Source organism: Manis javanica, chromosome 4 (assembly GCF_040802235.1).
Source record: "Manis javanica isolate MJ-LG chromosome 4, MJ_LKY, whole genome shotgun sequence".
NCBI classification, from domain to species: domain Eukaryota; kingdom Metazoa; phylum Chordata; class Mammalia; order Pholidota; family Manidae; genus Manis; species Manis javanica.
In genome coordinates this window covers 177,894,235-177,908,999 of record NC_133159.1, presented here as the reverse complement: position 1 = coordinate 177,908,999, position 14,765 = coordinate 177,894,235, and the positions used below count along the sequence as shown (strand labels likewise).

Below are 14,765 nucleotides of genomic sequence, written 5' to 3'. Positions count from 1 at the left end.
ATCAAAGGGCACACTTAAAACTGGCAAATCTTACTGCATGTAAGCTATACTTCAGTAATGCTATTTTCAAAAAGGGGGAAGAAAAGAAAAAGAGGAAAAGGAGAGAAAAAGTGAGTTGGTTGAGGACGAAGTCAGGGCTGAGAGGACTGATTCCCACACACATTCCACTGCTGGCCGAGCCCTGCTAGCAAGAGCAGAGGGCACTGCTGTGCTGGGCTCCTGGGTATAAGCTGCCCCCTGACCCCCAAACACACCCCCAGTTTCTTGGGAGTAAACAGGAGGGATGGGTGGGGCTGGGTAAGGGAGAGGAGGCTGAGGCTCCAGTGCATACCCGCCCCCACGGAGCACCCACTTGGGGACTGCATCCCGGCAAGGCTGTGCTTTGCTGCTTCTGCCCATGAAGCCAACCGGTGCGCCCCCACAGTGCCATTTTCTCAAGTGCAAATGCCACCGTTTTAGAAAAAATTCAGATTTTTATAGGGTTTGAAAAACTCACACTCCATCCATCGGAAAACTCAAGGATAAAGGAAGAATCCGCTGAGGGTTTGGCCTGCTTGGGGTGGTCACGTCCCTACCCAATCCTTCCTCAGAACGCAAATACAATAAACAATTTTCAGTTCTTTCAGCTGGGAAAACCAGAATGGGTCCCCACCTCCCACCCCAGTGAAAGAATCCTGTCTAGAAAAAGGGCAGGTTAGAAGGGCTGCAGGAAGCCTGTGAAGCAGGGATCTGCTCTGTGAAGATTAACGGAGCAGGCAGGGAGTGGCCACAGTCACCGGGGAGGGAGAGTCAACCCTTGTGAGGTTTGGTGAGGCTCTGGGAGAGGTGACCACGTCCACGGCTAACCTGAGAGAGTCGAGGGACTTTTCAAAAGGATCAAGAGGACAGGGTTGACGCAGGACTGTGATGACATGTGTGCATGCTTCCAGAAATGCTAACTGCCCTGCCCTTCCCCAAGTCACAAGGGTCCCTGACTCCAGAGCTGAGAGGCCAGTTCCTCCTGGGGACAGAGCACAGTGCCAGCAGAAGCCACAGGTTTGCTCCCTGAGCACATGAATATGTCACCTGAGGGAGGAGGAGGGGACAGTACAGAGGACAGGCCCACAGCACAAGGAGAATGAACTCCCAGCTGAAGGGGCCCCGAGTGCCTCCCGACAACACTGGCAACCAACCAAAGCCCCTGGAAATGCACCTGAATATGACTTTCCATGAAGAATCATTCCCTGGGTGTCTTTCTCAGGCCACTCAGGAAATGCCCAAGGCCCTGAGAGCCTGAAGAGACAAGGCTTCTGGCAGAGCAGCTGCCTCGGCTGAGGCCGAGAAGCCGGGTGCAGCGAGCGGCGGCAGGCCCCGTGTGGCTGGAAGCCCGTTTGCTCTGGGCAAGGCTCAGAAATGTGCCCCCAAGGCCCCCCGCGGGATACTCACCAACTAACTCCTGGGGATCTCGCTTTTCTATCTCTGGGTTATCCTGCAAGAGAGAAACGGAAACACAAGGAGGTAAGCAGGGGTTCCTGACCCAGCCACTCTCCTCACGAGACCACTCACGATTTTTAAGGAAGGAGAAGAGGTGAAAGCACCACAAAGAAACCTGAGGGTAAACAGATGCTTTGGGGACTTCCTGGGACCCCGAAGCTCCTAGGCACCCCTCCGCCTCCTCCCTCACGGCAGCCGGATGCTGTACACGCCGCTTCAGGCACTCCTCCACAGCCTCCAATAAGGTCTGATACACACCAACACGGAGGAGAGCGATCGCCAGCCGCCCGTGCCTATCCACCCAGACACTGCCCGCTGCTCTCCCCCGGGGCTGGCCGGCCACCCCAGAGCGCCGCTCCCCCTACCTGGTACTAAAGAGGCAAGAGGTGGCTACTTCAAAACGGGAGAGCCCCCAAGACAGTAACACAAAAAAAGACTATCCCAAGAGATTTTTCTTGTGTTAAGCAAAAAAGGGAGACTGTCATAAGGGGGTGGGCAGCTCCTCGAACCCTGCAGCAGGCATGCAGCAGGCCTTTCACAAGGGATGGAAGCAGGCCCCACCCCGCAAGGCCCTGACATGGAGGCAGCTTCTCCCTGACTCTCCATGGCTCACCTCTCAGCTCTCTTTACACTGGTTGGATGTTCTCTCCAAAGAAAAGCTTCCTCTCATCCTTAATACAAACTACCGCCCACAACATCCACTTGCACATGGCCTTCAGCGCTAGCTGCGTGCAGAAACCTAAGACCAACCATTTCTTATCAGCCAGTTTTCTGGACTTGCTCTGTATTTCACTGCAGAAGACACCAGTCCCCGACTCAAACCCGGGCACAGCAGGGAAGAAGGCCTTTCCGTTCTTGTGTGGTCCCAAATGTAAGTGGCAAGACATGCCCTGTTTCCCCACTTCCAGGGAAACCCGGATCCTCAAACACAGATCAGGGGTCTCAAGTGCCGCGCTGTGCTACTGATCAACGTGGCAGAAGCTGCACTCACAGGAAGGTGCTGGAGCTCACTCACTGTCCCTTTGGTTGGTGAGGGAGGAGATGAGAGAGTAACAATTCTGGAACAAAAGGCACACGAAAACAGCTGTAGAGGACTGTGCACTCTACTCACACCAAGAATGTAAACGAGGTAACATCTAAGGAAGGCCACCAACCCCCCTTCCACACTGTGACCCCACATGGAGGCCAGCAGAGTAGTTCTTAGTTCCCAAAAAGTCCCTCCTGATTTCTGGGACAGGCCCGAACCCCTCATTTTTCTGAACACTGTGGCTATTCATTCGACCTGGATGGGCCTAATGTCCAGGCCAGGCTGCTAAGCAACCCGTGTCCTCTACCCACTGCCCCCTGCCAATCAGGTGGGCCAAGAGGAGGTCGTGAGCTGGGGCCCAGAAGGGTCGGGAGGCGGGCCTGGAGACCGCTGCCGTGCCAAACTAGGCTGGTCATCCATCAGCTGCTCCATCAGAGTGCCAGTCTCCAGGGCCCCTGCCACAATCCCTTTGTAGCAGTGACTCTGGACAAACCAGTGTTAAAGAGCATGGCAGTAACAAGATGTGGGGCTGTAAAAGGTCCTTAAATTTTTCATCTAGGGGACAGCTTTCTGGGTGCTAACTGTGGGAAAACATCAGTTGGGTACATCCTCCCTCCCCTCCTAGGACAGTTGGCTGGCCAAACTGAGGGCAGGCCGTTAACTACTGCAAGGCCCCTAGGGGCTCTTTCCCAAAGCACTGTGGGGCACCAGCCCCCGCACAGCCCCAGTGCGGAGGGGAGGAAGGAGGCAGGCTATTACATGCCTACTCCAGGAGCAAAGGAAGTTAGTCACCGAACAGGCGCTGTCTCTTCAAAGGGGAAAACACTTGTTTACTCCTGGAGCTCCCTGGGTAGGGTAAAAGGCTGTGAGCCATTGTGGGGTTTCTGGCAGCCTCTGTGCCCCTGGCAACGGGTGGGGGGGGGAGGGGAGTCCTGCATTTCACAAGGTCCCTGCCTGGCTTAGCTGAGGTGGTTTAGTCACGTCTCTCGGAGAAAAGAAAAGATGAGGCAAAATCACAAACAGGAAGCTTTCTCTTCTTCTTTTAGTCTTTCCTTTTTTGGCTTGGCCCTTCATGACACTAATCTTTTTACACATACAAAAAAAAATAAAGATAACCTTTATTTTTATAAAGAGATAGGAGAGAGAAACTTGGTAGTCGGATTCAATTTACCAGTTAGGCTCTACTTTTACACCACACACGCACACACACAGGTGGGGGTGCCCAGAGCGCACCCGGAGCCCCACGGAGCCATGTGACCGTGGACCCAACTCCAAGTGTGAGAAGATTCTCCTGCCTTTAGAAAACCCTATAAGCCAAAGGTATAAATGAGTCACGCAATGCCACACAAAAGTCTCCTGGGAAGACTTTGGGCTCTGTGGCTGTTCTGATTCCCCATTTGTGTCACAGGCGCCGGTGGCACTTCCAAGGCCCTGGAGAATCAAATAATGGGAACCTGTGCCTCCTGGTGGCCACACCTAGTTATGTTTCAGAGTGTAATTGTGCCCTCTGACATGAAAAGGCTGGGGTGTCACTGTACCAAGGTGCCCTTGCAGAAGAAAGCCCACAATCCAAGTTCCTTTGGATCTGGAAGTAACTAATCCCAATACTCCACCTTCAGCGTGAGAAGAAGGGTTTGAGTACGTGCCACAGGAAGAGCCCGGAGCCACGGGCGGCTTCACATTGTTCGAATGGGGTTGGGGCGAGGACTTCGAGCAATGCTGAAGGAAGAGCAGCAAGGAGGGAGACATGGGGCACCTGAGAGACCGCTGAGCACGGGCATCAAACACCCAAAGATGCTTTTTAGAACCACTTACGCTCAACTATCCATTGTGGCAGTTTTCATCCAATGAAAGCAGCCTTAGGAGGACAGGACAGGGCAGCGGGCCACACTCAAGACCAAGACCCAGAGACCTCCTCCTACCAGTCATACCCAGATCCAGGAATTCAGTACAAAGACGAACCAAGCACCCACGCTAATTATCTTGGAAGCCAGCCAGGGTCAGAAAGAACATTTGATTAAGTATTGAGTATGACAGAACTAAGGAGACAGAAGGAAGGTTCACATTACCGAACTGCCAGTAGTTTAGAAACCGGTTTAACAAAACCTGCTACAGGGGAGAATCTCACTATGCCCTTAAAGGCAGGAGGGGAGCAGTTAGGATACAAATAAAAAGCAACAAGAAACCACTGTTCTTCTTCTTCCCCCAAAGCAGGGAACACTTGTCCTGACTTGCGTGAATCCATCCCTCTGGCCTCCAGAAGGATGTTCTCAGGTGGGCAAAGTTATGAACTCAGCCTGAAGATCTATTTATCAGACAGCTGTCTCGCATCAGTTGGGAAGCATGAAGCCCATGGCCCAGAGACTGAGACAGACCTGGGTGCCACAGCAGTTGGCTTGCAGACACAGCGGGCTGAGGGGTCTTCACCCAGTTCATTAGGAGGGGGAAGCAGAGGGTCTCACCTAGCAGCTCCTAGGAGAAAGGACCAGGTACACCACTTCAGCTCTCTAGCTCAAGTCCAATTAAGACACAAGGAAAAACAAAACAAAACAAAACAAAACCTGCAGCTTCCTAAGAAGCCAAATGAAAAGACAGGAATGAAGGAAAGAGAGCTCTGAGCTGGTGGGGCCAGGCCTCCTTTTGGGATTGCCTGCTCCCCTCCAGCCTCCCCAGGATTCACCCTCCAACCAGGGCACATCCCTGGAGAACAGTGACATGAAATCGATAATTTTGGTTTCTTAATAAATTTTGTCTGATACTTGTAAGAACACACAGCCACGGCAGAGGCTGAGTACTCAGGAGTCACAGAACCTGGAATGTGGTTCCCCTGCACAGACTATAAAAGTCCAGGCACCAAAGAAACTATGGCTGTTGCAGAGGAAGGAGGTAAAAACAATATGGCTCCATGAAGCAGGATAAGCTGCCATCTGAGCCGGGAGGATTTACTTAGCAAAGCAGTACCAGGTCCTAGTAGAGGGAACGGAGATCTACTGACAGCTAACAACACTTCATCAGTCCTTCCTGCGACCAGCCCCGCAAAGCTCACTTGAGGGCCAGCATCCAACTTGAGACAAAGCAATGCAGCCTCTGGAAGCTGGATACTGCCAAATCGAAATGCCACTTTCTCCCCAGCCTTGGGGGCAGCAGGCATAGAGAAAGCACTCTGAACAGAGGGCAAAGGGCAGACTATTCCTGCTGCCCAGTGGAAAAATGCTGCAGACGGTATGCATTCTGTTAGATGATGGAGTCCTGCATCTTAATAGTGGCAGCTGGGGAGGCAGATTAGTAATAAACAGTGCCCTCCAAATCTTACGTTCTTTTAGACCTGGGACTCCCCAAGTATTTATGAAGTCCAAATGATATCTCCCTTAATGAGCAGAGTGCCTACTTAAAAATGACCTCTTGCTGTGGGCCTGACTCCCTGACAACCAGTTCAGCCTCTCCTCCTCCTAGCACAGCCCCTGCTCCGGAACGCCCCCCTCCCCTTTCCTGCCAAGTAAGCCCCAGGCCCACTTAGATTTCAGATTTAGACTCAAGGAAGCCTTCCTGCCGACTCAGGATGAGAATCTCCATCCTACTCTGCCCTGTCTCCTCGGCTGCCATGTCCCCAGCACCTGCAGGTAGTGCCCTGCCCACAACAGTTGCTCACTGATGAAACACACACACACTCTTTCTAACCTGCCAGTGGTCAGTTCTGCTTCAGTCTAGTTTAGGTTTTCATAGCCACCTTTGGCTGCAGTGCTTTAATCCACAGACTGTAAACCTGGCCAAGTCCACAGTTTGTTTCCACGTGCAGACTCCATGCCGGCAGAATAACTAATAAAGGCGTTAGACTTGCAATCAAAGGCTGACATAGGCAGGCAGGAGAAGGAAGGTGGCAGGGGCACCCATACTGAACTCAGAAAATTTTAAATCTAGCTTGCTACTCCCAACCCTAAAGCAAAAAGACAGAGTTATTGTATAATTAATTCATTTGTTTATTCCTCAAATGATTTACTGAGGATTTATTATGTCCCAAGCAATGGGCCAAGCCCTGGGGAGATAATATGACCAAAAGTCAATGGGGAGCAAAAGGAGGCGGCAGGCTGACCAAGTCAATGAAAGGTCTTGGCTCGGCTCACAGCAGCCCATGAAGCTGGCCTGGACTACTGCTGGCTTCAGAAGTCAGCTTTGGAAGATGCTTTGGAAGGCATCAAAATGACAATCAGGCTTTTCTGAGGTGCATGTGTGAGTCACTTCAGGTTGCTAAGAAAGCAGCAATTCTGGAACTTTTCTCAAAATACCTCTAAGCTCCAGAATATAATTACTGGGGCTTGAGAGACATGGTTGGGGGTGTAGTTTGAGAGCTGTCAGCAATCCCAAGGCTCAACGGAAGCCACTGAACCCAACGATCAGGGGAACAGCCCCATGGCAAAGATGCCTGGCATGCATGGGTTGTTTTACCCACATACACAGGAGAGCCCTGGACAAAGCCTGTCACCAGCACATTTCCTCCAGTTGTATCCTGTTGGTCAGGACTGGGCCACTGCCACAGCATGCTGCCCGTCTGGGGATGGAAACACTCACTTTATCAGGAAAATGGGCGGAAGTTGGTGGGGCCGCTTTGGATGTGATGGGCTCTCCTTTGCTCCTGGCTTACTTACAGGAAAGTTTCTACAGGAAAGGGTTAAACAGGCATCTACCAAGACAAACTAAGCCTGCTCTGGCACTGGCCTTGTGGAACGCAGAAAAGGCAGGGAGGGGGAGAGGAAACAGTCTCTCCATTGGAAAAATCTGGCTACAACAAAGCCCACATTTCTCAGCACGGCGCTGATGCCCTGTTACACAGAACCAACCAGACTTTAATGTAAATGCAAAGCTCTGGCCGAGAGCCATTTCCAAAGGGAGATTGTTACCTGACGATTCCAAATGTAATCTCAGATTTGATTCAGGACAAATGAAGATTTCGAGCTTCTTGAAGATCTTGCAGAGGATGTTCAGAGAGGGCCATCCCATCCCTCTCACCCTCTTGCCCCCAGGATGCCAGGGCGGGCTACCTGCATGTGGTGGTTCCCTCAGATCATGGATTTGGGTCAAGCCCTCAGTGGTAGGCCTAGGTTGTGCTTTCTTCTTAAAGGTTTCCCCCCAGAACAGTGTCTCTATGCTTTAAGTTGTTATTTTTTGGTGTTGGTGGTGGTGCTGAGTCAGACAAGGACAAAGGAGACACTTTTGTGAGACTGAGGACAACAAAATGAAGTCCATGAGACAAACAATTGGACGTGGCCACCAAATTACAAAAGCATTACTCTGCCTGAGAAGTCAGTTACCAAGCTGGGTTAGATGAACACCCAGGGCATATATAACTGAGTGCCAGAAAGCCAGGTGTGTAGACACGCAAACTGGTCATCATCTACATCATGGTAGGAGAGGAATTAATTATATCTACAGGGCCAGACAGAATGCTAGTATCTTTAAGGCACTGCTTAGAAAAAATAAACTGAACTCCAAGGTCAGGAATACAAATGAACAAAATCCTATCGAACCCAGAAGCTGCACAGCAGCATTTCAAGGGATGTGGACTAAAATGCAAAAGGAAGGTGGGAAATGCTGAATCCCTAAGGCCAGGCAGCTTGCTTTCTGCATCATATAATTTCAAAAAGATAAACCCCAGCTGGGGAGGAGGCGCCCAGCCACACCTCAGCAAGTAATCTGTGGCATCTGGGCCCGAAGGGAGGGAAGGACGCTGGGGCTTGCATGGCCGCCGGGAGGGCAGACTGGGCATGTAGTGGCTCCTTCTCGGCTGCAGAACCCCATGGGAGCGGGGTGGGGCTGCTGGGGTTCTGTGCTTCAGCTGACTTGGAGCAAGTGCTGTCAAGAAGGCCCTGCTGGTAGTGCAGTGGAGCCAAAGGGGAGGTTAGAGAGAGAATAATGGTTGTTCTTCCCCTTTGCATGAGATCATAACTTCCAGCAATTACAACGTTTCTACCAGCAGTGTTCAGCTTAAGATACAGCCAGGACCTTGTTTGGAGGGTGGCAAGACAAAGGACGTAGCTTGGGTTTCTTTCAATCTGGACAAAAGATGGGCTACTTCTACAGCCTGCTGCCCCCCAGCCATGGTGGCTGTCCTTTCTGCTTCTCAGATCAGGTCACCACCCAGACAGACATGCAGACCTAGGCCTGGGCTGGGTGGGTTCTCCCAGCACAGAAATTCCATGTCTCCCACTTCCATTAAGGGCAACCCCAGCCTTGCCAAAGATGAGGCCTAAAAAAGGCCATTTGGCCAATTCATCCCAGCAAGAACAAGGAGATGCCAGATGTTAAGCAGGCTTGGGAACTCTGAACAGTTCAAAGCCTCTCAAAGCAGCAATGGTCAAGGGTCTTTTCTCCTTCTCGTCAGCACTCAAAGGATCACTCAAAGCAGAACATGGGGGCAGGTAGGATAATTAAATCAAGCCAGGGGGAGGGAGCATACATTCTTCCTTGCACACCCTTAATGCAGGACTCACTAAAAACTTACATCATACAAGCATCACAATAACCCCAAGAGGCCAGACATCATTATTTCCACTTTACAGAGGAGTAAACTGAGGCAAAGCACAATGCGACAGCTTCTTGCCCAGTAAATGGCAATGCCAGAGTCCAGATCTGATTTTGTCTGACTCCAACGGCTAGTAATACTGCTTCCCAGTTTCTCACCTCCTCCCTCTAGGCCTGGAGGCTGCAAACAGTAATGGTTTCTACAAAGCCCTTGGTTCAACCACTGGAGAAGCCGATATCAAAGACAAAGTAGAAAAGACAGCTCTCCAGGAATGACTCTGTAGCAGGTCACAGAGCAAGGCACCTGTTACACTCTCAGCTGAAGGGGAAGATGGCCAGATTTATTACATTTTAACTGTAATGATCAGGGGAAACAGTTTAAGAGTCTGTGGCGCCCTAAGGAGTAATGTCTGAGTTGAAATGAACAGAAGGGCTGGTGCTGCCACCCCATCCTTAACTACAGATTGATTTTCTGTGGGCACACAGAGGAAATACTACCAAATCCTGAACCTAACTAAGCCCTCCATCCCTACTGGGTGAACCATTGGGGATTTCCAATGAAAACTCAAGTTTTAAAGGAATTATTTCTTCTGACCTATATAAAGAGCACAGCATGTTTCTGGTCCATCAGAGAATCTCACTGGAAAGAAAAAGCCTACAAAGCTTTTTATTCAGTAACAACTATAAAAAAATATCCACATTTTGCTACTATAATGTATTAGTTTTGGATTTTATTCTAGCTAGCTGAAAATATGAAGAGGGCTAAGGGGGATCGATGTGCAAGAGTGTTGCTAAAGCCTGGGATCACTATGAGAACAAAAAGTGATGGATCTCAATCTTTTCTCTATCATTCCCCATTGGGAGGTATTTAGAAAAAAATTTATTTTTTACAGCAGTTTTACTGAGATAAAACTCACATACCATATAATTCTTAAGTGCTTAATTTTTAATTTGTGTGGTGCTATAATTACCCAGACTGTAGCAACATTAAAGATGTTCATAATTCAAATGGAAACAAAACTCAATGCAAAATATAAAAGCTATTATGCAGGCAAACAAAAAAATGGAAGAATGAAGATGGCCACACAGGATCATGGAATTAGGTGATTTCTTTTCTTTTACAAAAATATTCAATTCTTGCTATAATGACTTGACTATAAAATACGTGCACTATAAAAACCAAACCAAACCCTGCTAGGATAACCAGTGTCATATAACCCTCTCCATGTCAAAGACCTCTAAGAGAACAACCAAGCTTTAGCTCTAACAGGTAAAACCATTCTACAGGTGAGGGTTCTCCAGAAGCTCATCGACAAAGGGCACACAATGAACCACTTCCAAATGCTAGACAAGAATTGGTTCCTGTGCCACACCATACAACCTACCCTCTTAAGATCCTTCAGAATGAACAGAGCCCTGTGCAACTTGTTTATGAAAAGCCTTAGCATCAATCATTCTTTCTGATTTCAGAGTCCTGGAGGTACAGCAAACACACCAAGCCCAAAGAGGAAAATGCTTTGCTGCGCAGTGGCCCTGCAGAGACCGGCACAAGTTGTGAAGCCTCTTTCCTTTCGTGGTTAATAAAGAGAATCTAAGATTCCAACTGCCCACATGCAACTGCTGGCAGGCTTCTGAAAATTCTTCCTAAAATCAGTAGTCATTAACAGATTCATAGGAAACAAGCTCCTTGGACAGTTTTCATCCTCTAGATCTTTGATTCTGCAATTTTAAAAGATGAATAATAAAGCAGAGTCAGGAGGAAGGAGCTGGAGAGAAGAGGAAGTGAGGAACTGAGTCAGTTCTGCTAATGCAAATCTTTTATCTAGACTCCAAGTCAATAACACACGGTGACCAAGACACTTGACCTTCTTAAGGAGTTCAGGTGTTATGTACAGCCACTGAAGGCAGAGGGACCTGTCACTCAGCTTAGCTCTCAGGGGGGGAGAGTAAGGACTTTACCAAGCTCCACCACTGCAGAAATCTAGACAATCTACCAAATGCAGTTCCCAAACTGCCCATCATGGCACCCCTCAGTGGCACAGCTAACTCACAAAGGTGCCTATGGTATCTGAAAACTTCAAGAGAAACATCATTTGACATCTGTCCTGTACCACACAAATTTGTACACTAGGTTTTCAAGTAGCTACTAAATTGTGAGGAGAGTAATGCTGACTGTTTGGGCCTAATTACTTAAAATTCCCCAGTCACCAAGGGTGCCTTGAACTGAGAATATGTGGCAACTTGTCATCTGCAGGATGAGGGCACATAATCAGATTCAGTTTTGCTGAGAAGGCCGAGCACTGCTGACTGCTGCATTTTAGACTGAAAAGCCCATTTGCACACAGTCTCTGTCTGCTCCCACAATCACCTGGTAAAGTGGCACTCGAAGTTGTGACTTTCCAGGTCCGCCAAGTGCAATTTAAGTGACGTGCTGTAGCCCCACAGCGGAGGGAAGTCAAGCCAGTGCTCAACCCAGGTCTTCCGACTCCAAGTCTACCCGACCAGCTCAAAGTCGTGGACCTCATACTTGTGCACTGCTTTCATGCACAAAGAATTTCAAAAATGTGTTTTTAACTGCGGTTGTACACACCTTTTAAAAAATGCTGGAAGAAATTTTTCCCCCACCCGATGCCACCCCCTTGACCCAGAGACACTATTCTGTTTTCACAGGTGTTTGCTCCTTGGGCCAGGAGGACTTTTTCCCTGGGTCAAAGCCTGGACCACAGCACCTGAAGGAGGCCAGTGAGTCGGCCCCACACAGTGGAGCCGGCACTCCCAGTTAGCTGGCAACAGGCTGTTCCCACTTTCTCCAGCCAGGTCACTGATGCCCGTGTTTGTTTTCAAAGGAAGGGCGTGTCAGAGACAGTGAGTGGAAACACCTTCATCCACAGGAACTACGGGAGGGAGAAAAAATAAACAAGGGAAAATGCTCCAGGGCAATCGAGGTAAACCATGGACAAAGGAGAGAGTGGGAGAAGGGTAGCTCATACGCCAAAGGCAAACAGATGAAGGAAACACTTAGGCCACGAGGTCCGCCTGCCCCTGCAGTGAGGACTGCCTCTTCTAGTCTGACCTTTTCTAGGACAGCAGTGCCACCTAACGTTAAGCAATCAGAACAGTATGCTGCGCGGCTCACAGAGGAGGTGCGCCCAGAAAACTGAAGTTAGAGAAAAAGATGTGACAGAAGTGCCAAAGCATTGTTTTCTATAGAATGCTCAGACACCCCTTCTCTAGTTCAGGGCAAACTCAGCAACTCCAGAACTGATCCTCTGCCACCCGGGCTGAGGACCAAAGGCTCCTGACGGAGGCAGGTCTGGAGCTGCCGTCTTTTACTCAGATTCCTTAGTATGGGACTGTGGTCACCCCAAACACCAGAGGGAAAAACATGAGGGTAATTTCCAGTTTTTTTGTGCTCCACACTTGTACTTCCTCAAGTCAAGAGACATTACGTTGGAGAATACTCGCCCTGCTTACCCATATGCTCAAGTGCTTTCTTGGGAGACGCCCTGGTGGTTTAGTCCAGCCCCAAGTCACAAATTTATTTTAGGACAGTTTTGACAAATGGGTTCTTACAATCTGTCTGAAAAAGGTCCAGGAACAGAGAGCCTACTACCTCCTGAAGCAGCTCAGCCCACTTTCCCCAGAGATGGCAGAAAGGTCTTCATGCTGTGAAGGTGAACGTCCTCCCTGTAATTCTCCGCGTCGCTGCAAGTTCTTCATGCAGACCTAACTGCCGCCTCTTCCCGAGTCTCTTCTTCCGGCTCTCTAACTGTTCCTCACATGATGAGGTCTGTAGGTCCCTCAATTTTGACTGCTCTCCTCTGAACGTGCTCCAGTTTAAAACGCTGAATTCAGTTTTCCAAAACAGGCCCACCAACCTGTGTGACCGGCCTGGAAAGCTAGCAGGGAGGTACTGATCATTGCAGCGACTGCTACTGAACACAGCTGTGCCAGATACCATAAACCTAAGTACTTATTTATATGTACTTAGTTAATCTTCATAAAAGAAATGAGACAGATTTTATGATGATGCCTACTTTCCAGATCAGAACCCCAGGGAGAGCTGTATTCAAACCAGGTCTCTGACTCCAGAGCTTTAACTCCCCCACCACCCGGCGGGTCCCAGCTCACTCCGGGTGCTCCTCCACCCCCAAATGCATCTCAAAGCTCCCCAGAGCTGACAGCTTAATGGGCGCTGACAGAGCTATGAAAACAGTTCTCCAACAACTGTTGAATACCACCAACCTACAATTTTAGTTCTTGAAGAAGAGTGGTTCTCAAAGTTCATCTGTGGACCGCCCCCCAGGGGTCTGCAAGGTCAAACTATTTTTAAAATTCTAAACAATTATTTGCTTTTTCACTGTGTTGACATTTAAAGGAGCAAAGGTGGATGGGTAAACTTGCTGGCATTTGGAACCAATCAAGGCAGCAGCCCCAAATTTTATTATTCATACTCTCAGTTAAAAAAAAAAAAAGCCAAATTCACTTGAGAATGCCCTTGGTGAAGCAATGAAAATGACCAATATTAAATCCTGACCCTTGAGTACAAATATTTTTTAGCCTTTTGTGTGATGACATGAGAGATATGCATAAACACTGCTGCTGCATACAGAAGTGTAATGATTATCTCTAGGAAAAGCAGATACATGATTGAGTTACAAGCTGAACTGGCTGCTTTCTTCTTGAAATACCTTTTTTACTTGAAAGAATGACTGACAGACTCTGAGTATTCAAACTTGGGTAACTGGCAGATATTTCCTCAAAAATGAAGCCTGACACTTCAAGGAAAACTCTGACAGTATTGATCGGTAATGATAAAATTCAAGATCTCAAGCAGAAGTTAGCAACTTGTAAAATATGTACTTCCCACTGTGAGCCAGATACTTTCCAATACTTCAGGCTTATCTGATGAGATCTGTAATGCCACTAATATGGTTTTTGGGTATTACCGAATAAAACACATCAACATTTATCTTATGCAGAGATCTGCGTAACTCGGTGAACAAACATTTTCCAGATCACCAGCACTTGATGCAATACTACATATGGCAAAGAGCCATTGAAATTGCAAGATAGAACTGAGGATTTTAATGAAGCAGAGGATAAAAAGTTCACTGAGAAAGTTTCATACTTAATGTTGCAACTAACTTTTAAGAAACTACCACTTGTTGAATTTTGATGAAGTATCAGAGATTACCCACAATTACTGGAGGGCTATTAAAATACTTCTCTTTCCAATGACCTGTCTCTGTGAAACCACATTTTCTACACCACTTCAACCTAAACAACATACTGCAACAGAGTGAATACAGAAGCAGTTATGAGACCCTAGCTGTCTATTAAACTAGGCACTAGATATTGAGGAGACCTGTAAGATGGTAAAATAACGCCACTCTTAGCAAGAACTTTTTTTGCTTTCAGAAATAGCCATTTTTCATAAAACTGTGATTTATATTAATACAGAATGGGTTGAGTTGTTATTCTGAAGTACATATTTATCAATTTTCACAATTCTAACTTCTAAGATAGTAAATTACCAACAAACAAAACCAAAATGAACAGAAGCTCTTTGGGATTCTCAGTTTTTAATTGTGTAAAGGAACTAAAATGTTTTGATGATTGTTATAGTAACAAATTAAAAGCAGAACTTAAAAAGCCAAAGCAAAGGAGTGCCATCTGGTGGAAAAGACAGTTATGACATCAACCCATCTGCTAACAAGTGACACCTCTAACAAACCTCTAGTGACAT

The 14,765-nt window shown here is 48.1% G+C and overlaps 1 protein-coding gene across 1 annotated transcript in view; it reads right to left on the bottom strand.

The window, feature by feature from the left end:
- Window positions 1-14,765, bottom strand: part of SAP30BP (SAP30 binding protein) — a 33,768-nt gene that overhangs the window by 12,548 nt on the left and 6,455 nt on the right. Inside the window, exon 4 of the mRNA XM_017666171.3 lies at window positions 1,426-1,468. Coding sequence (XP_017521660.1) covers window positions 1,426-1,468 — 43 coding nt within the window. The remainder of the gene's footprint in view (window positions 1-1,425; window positions 1,469-14,765) is intronic.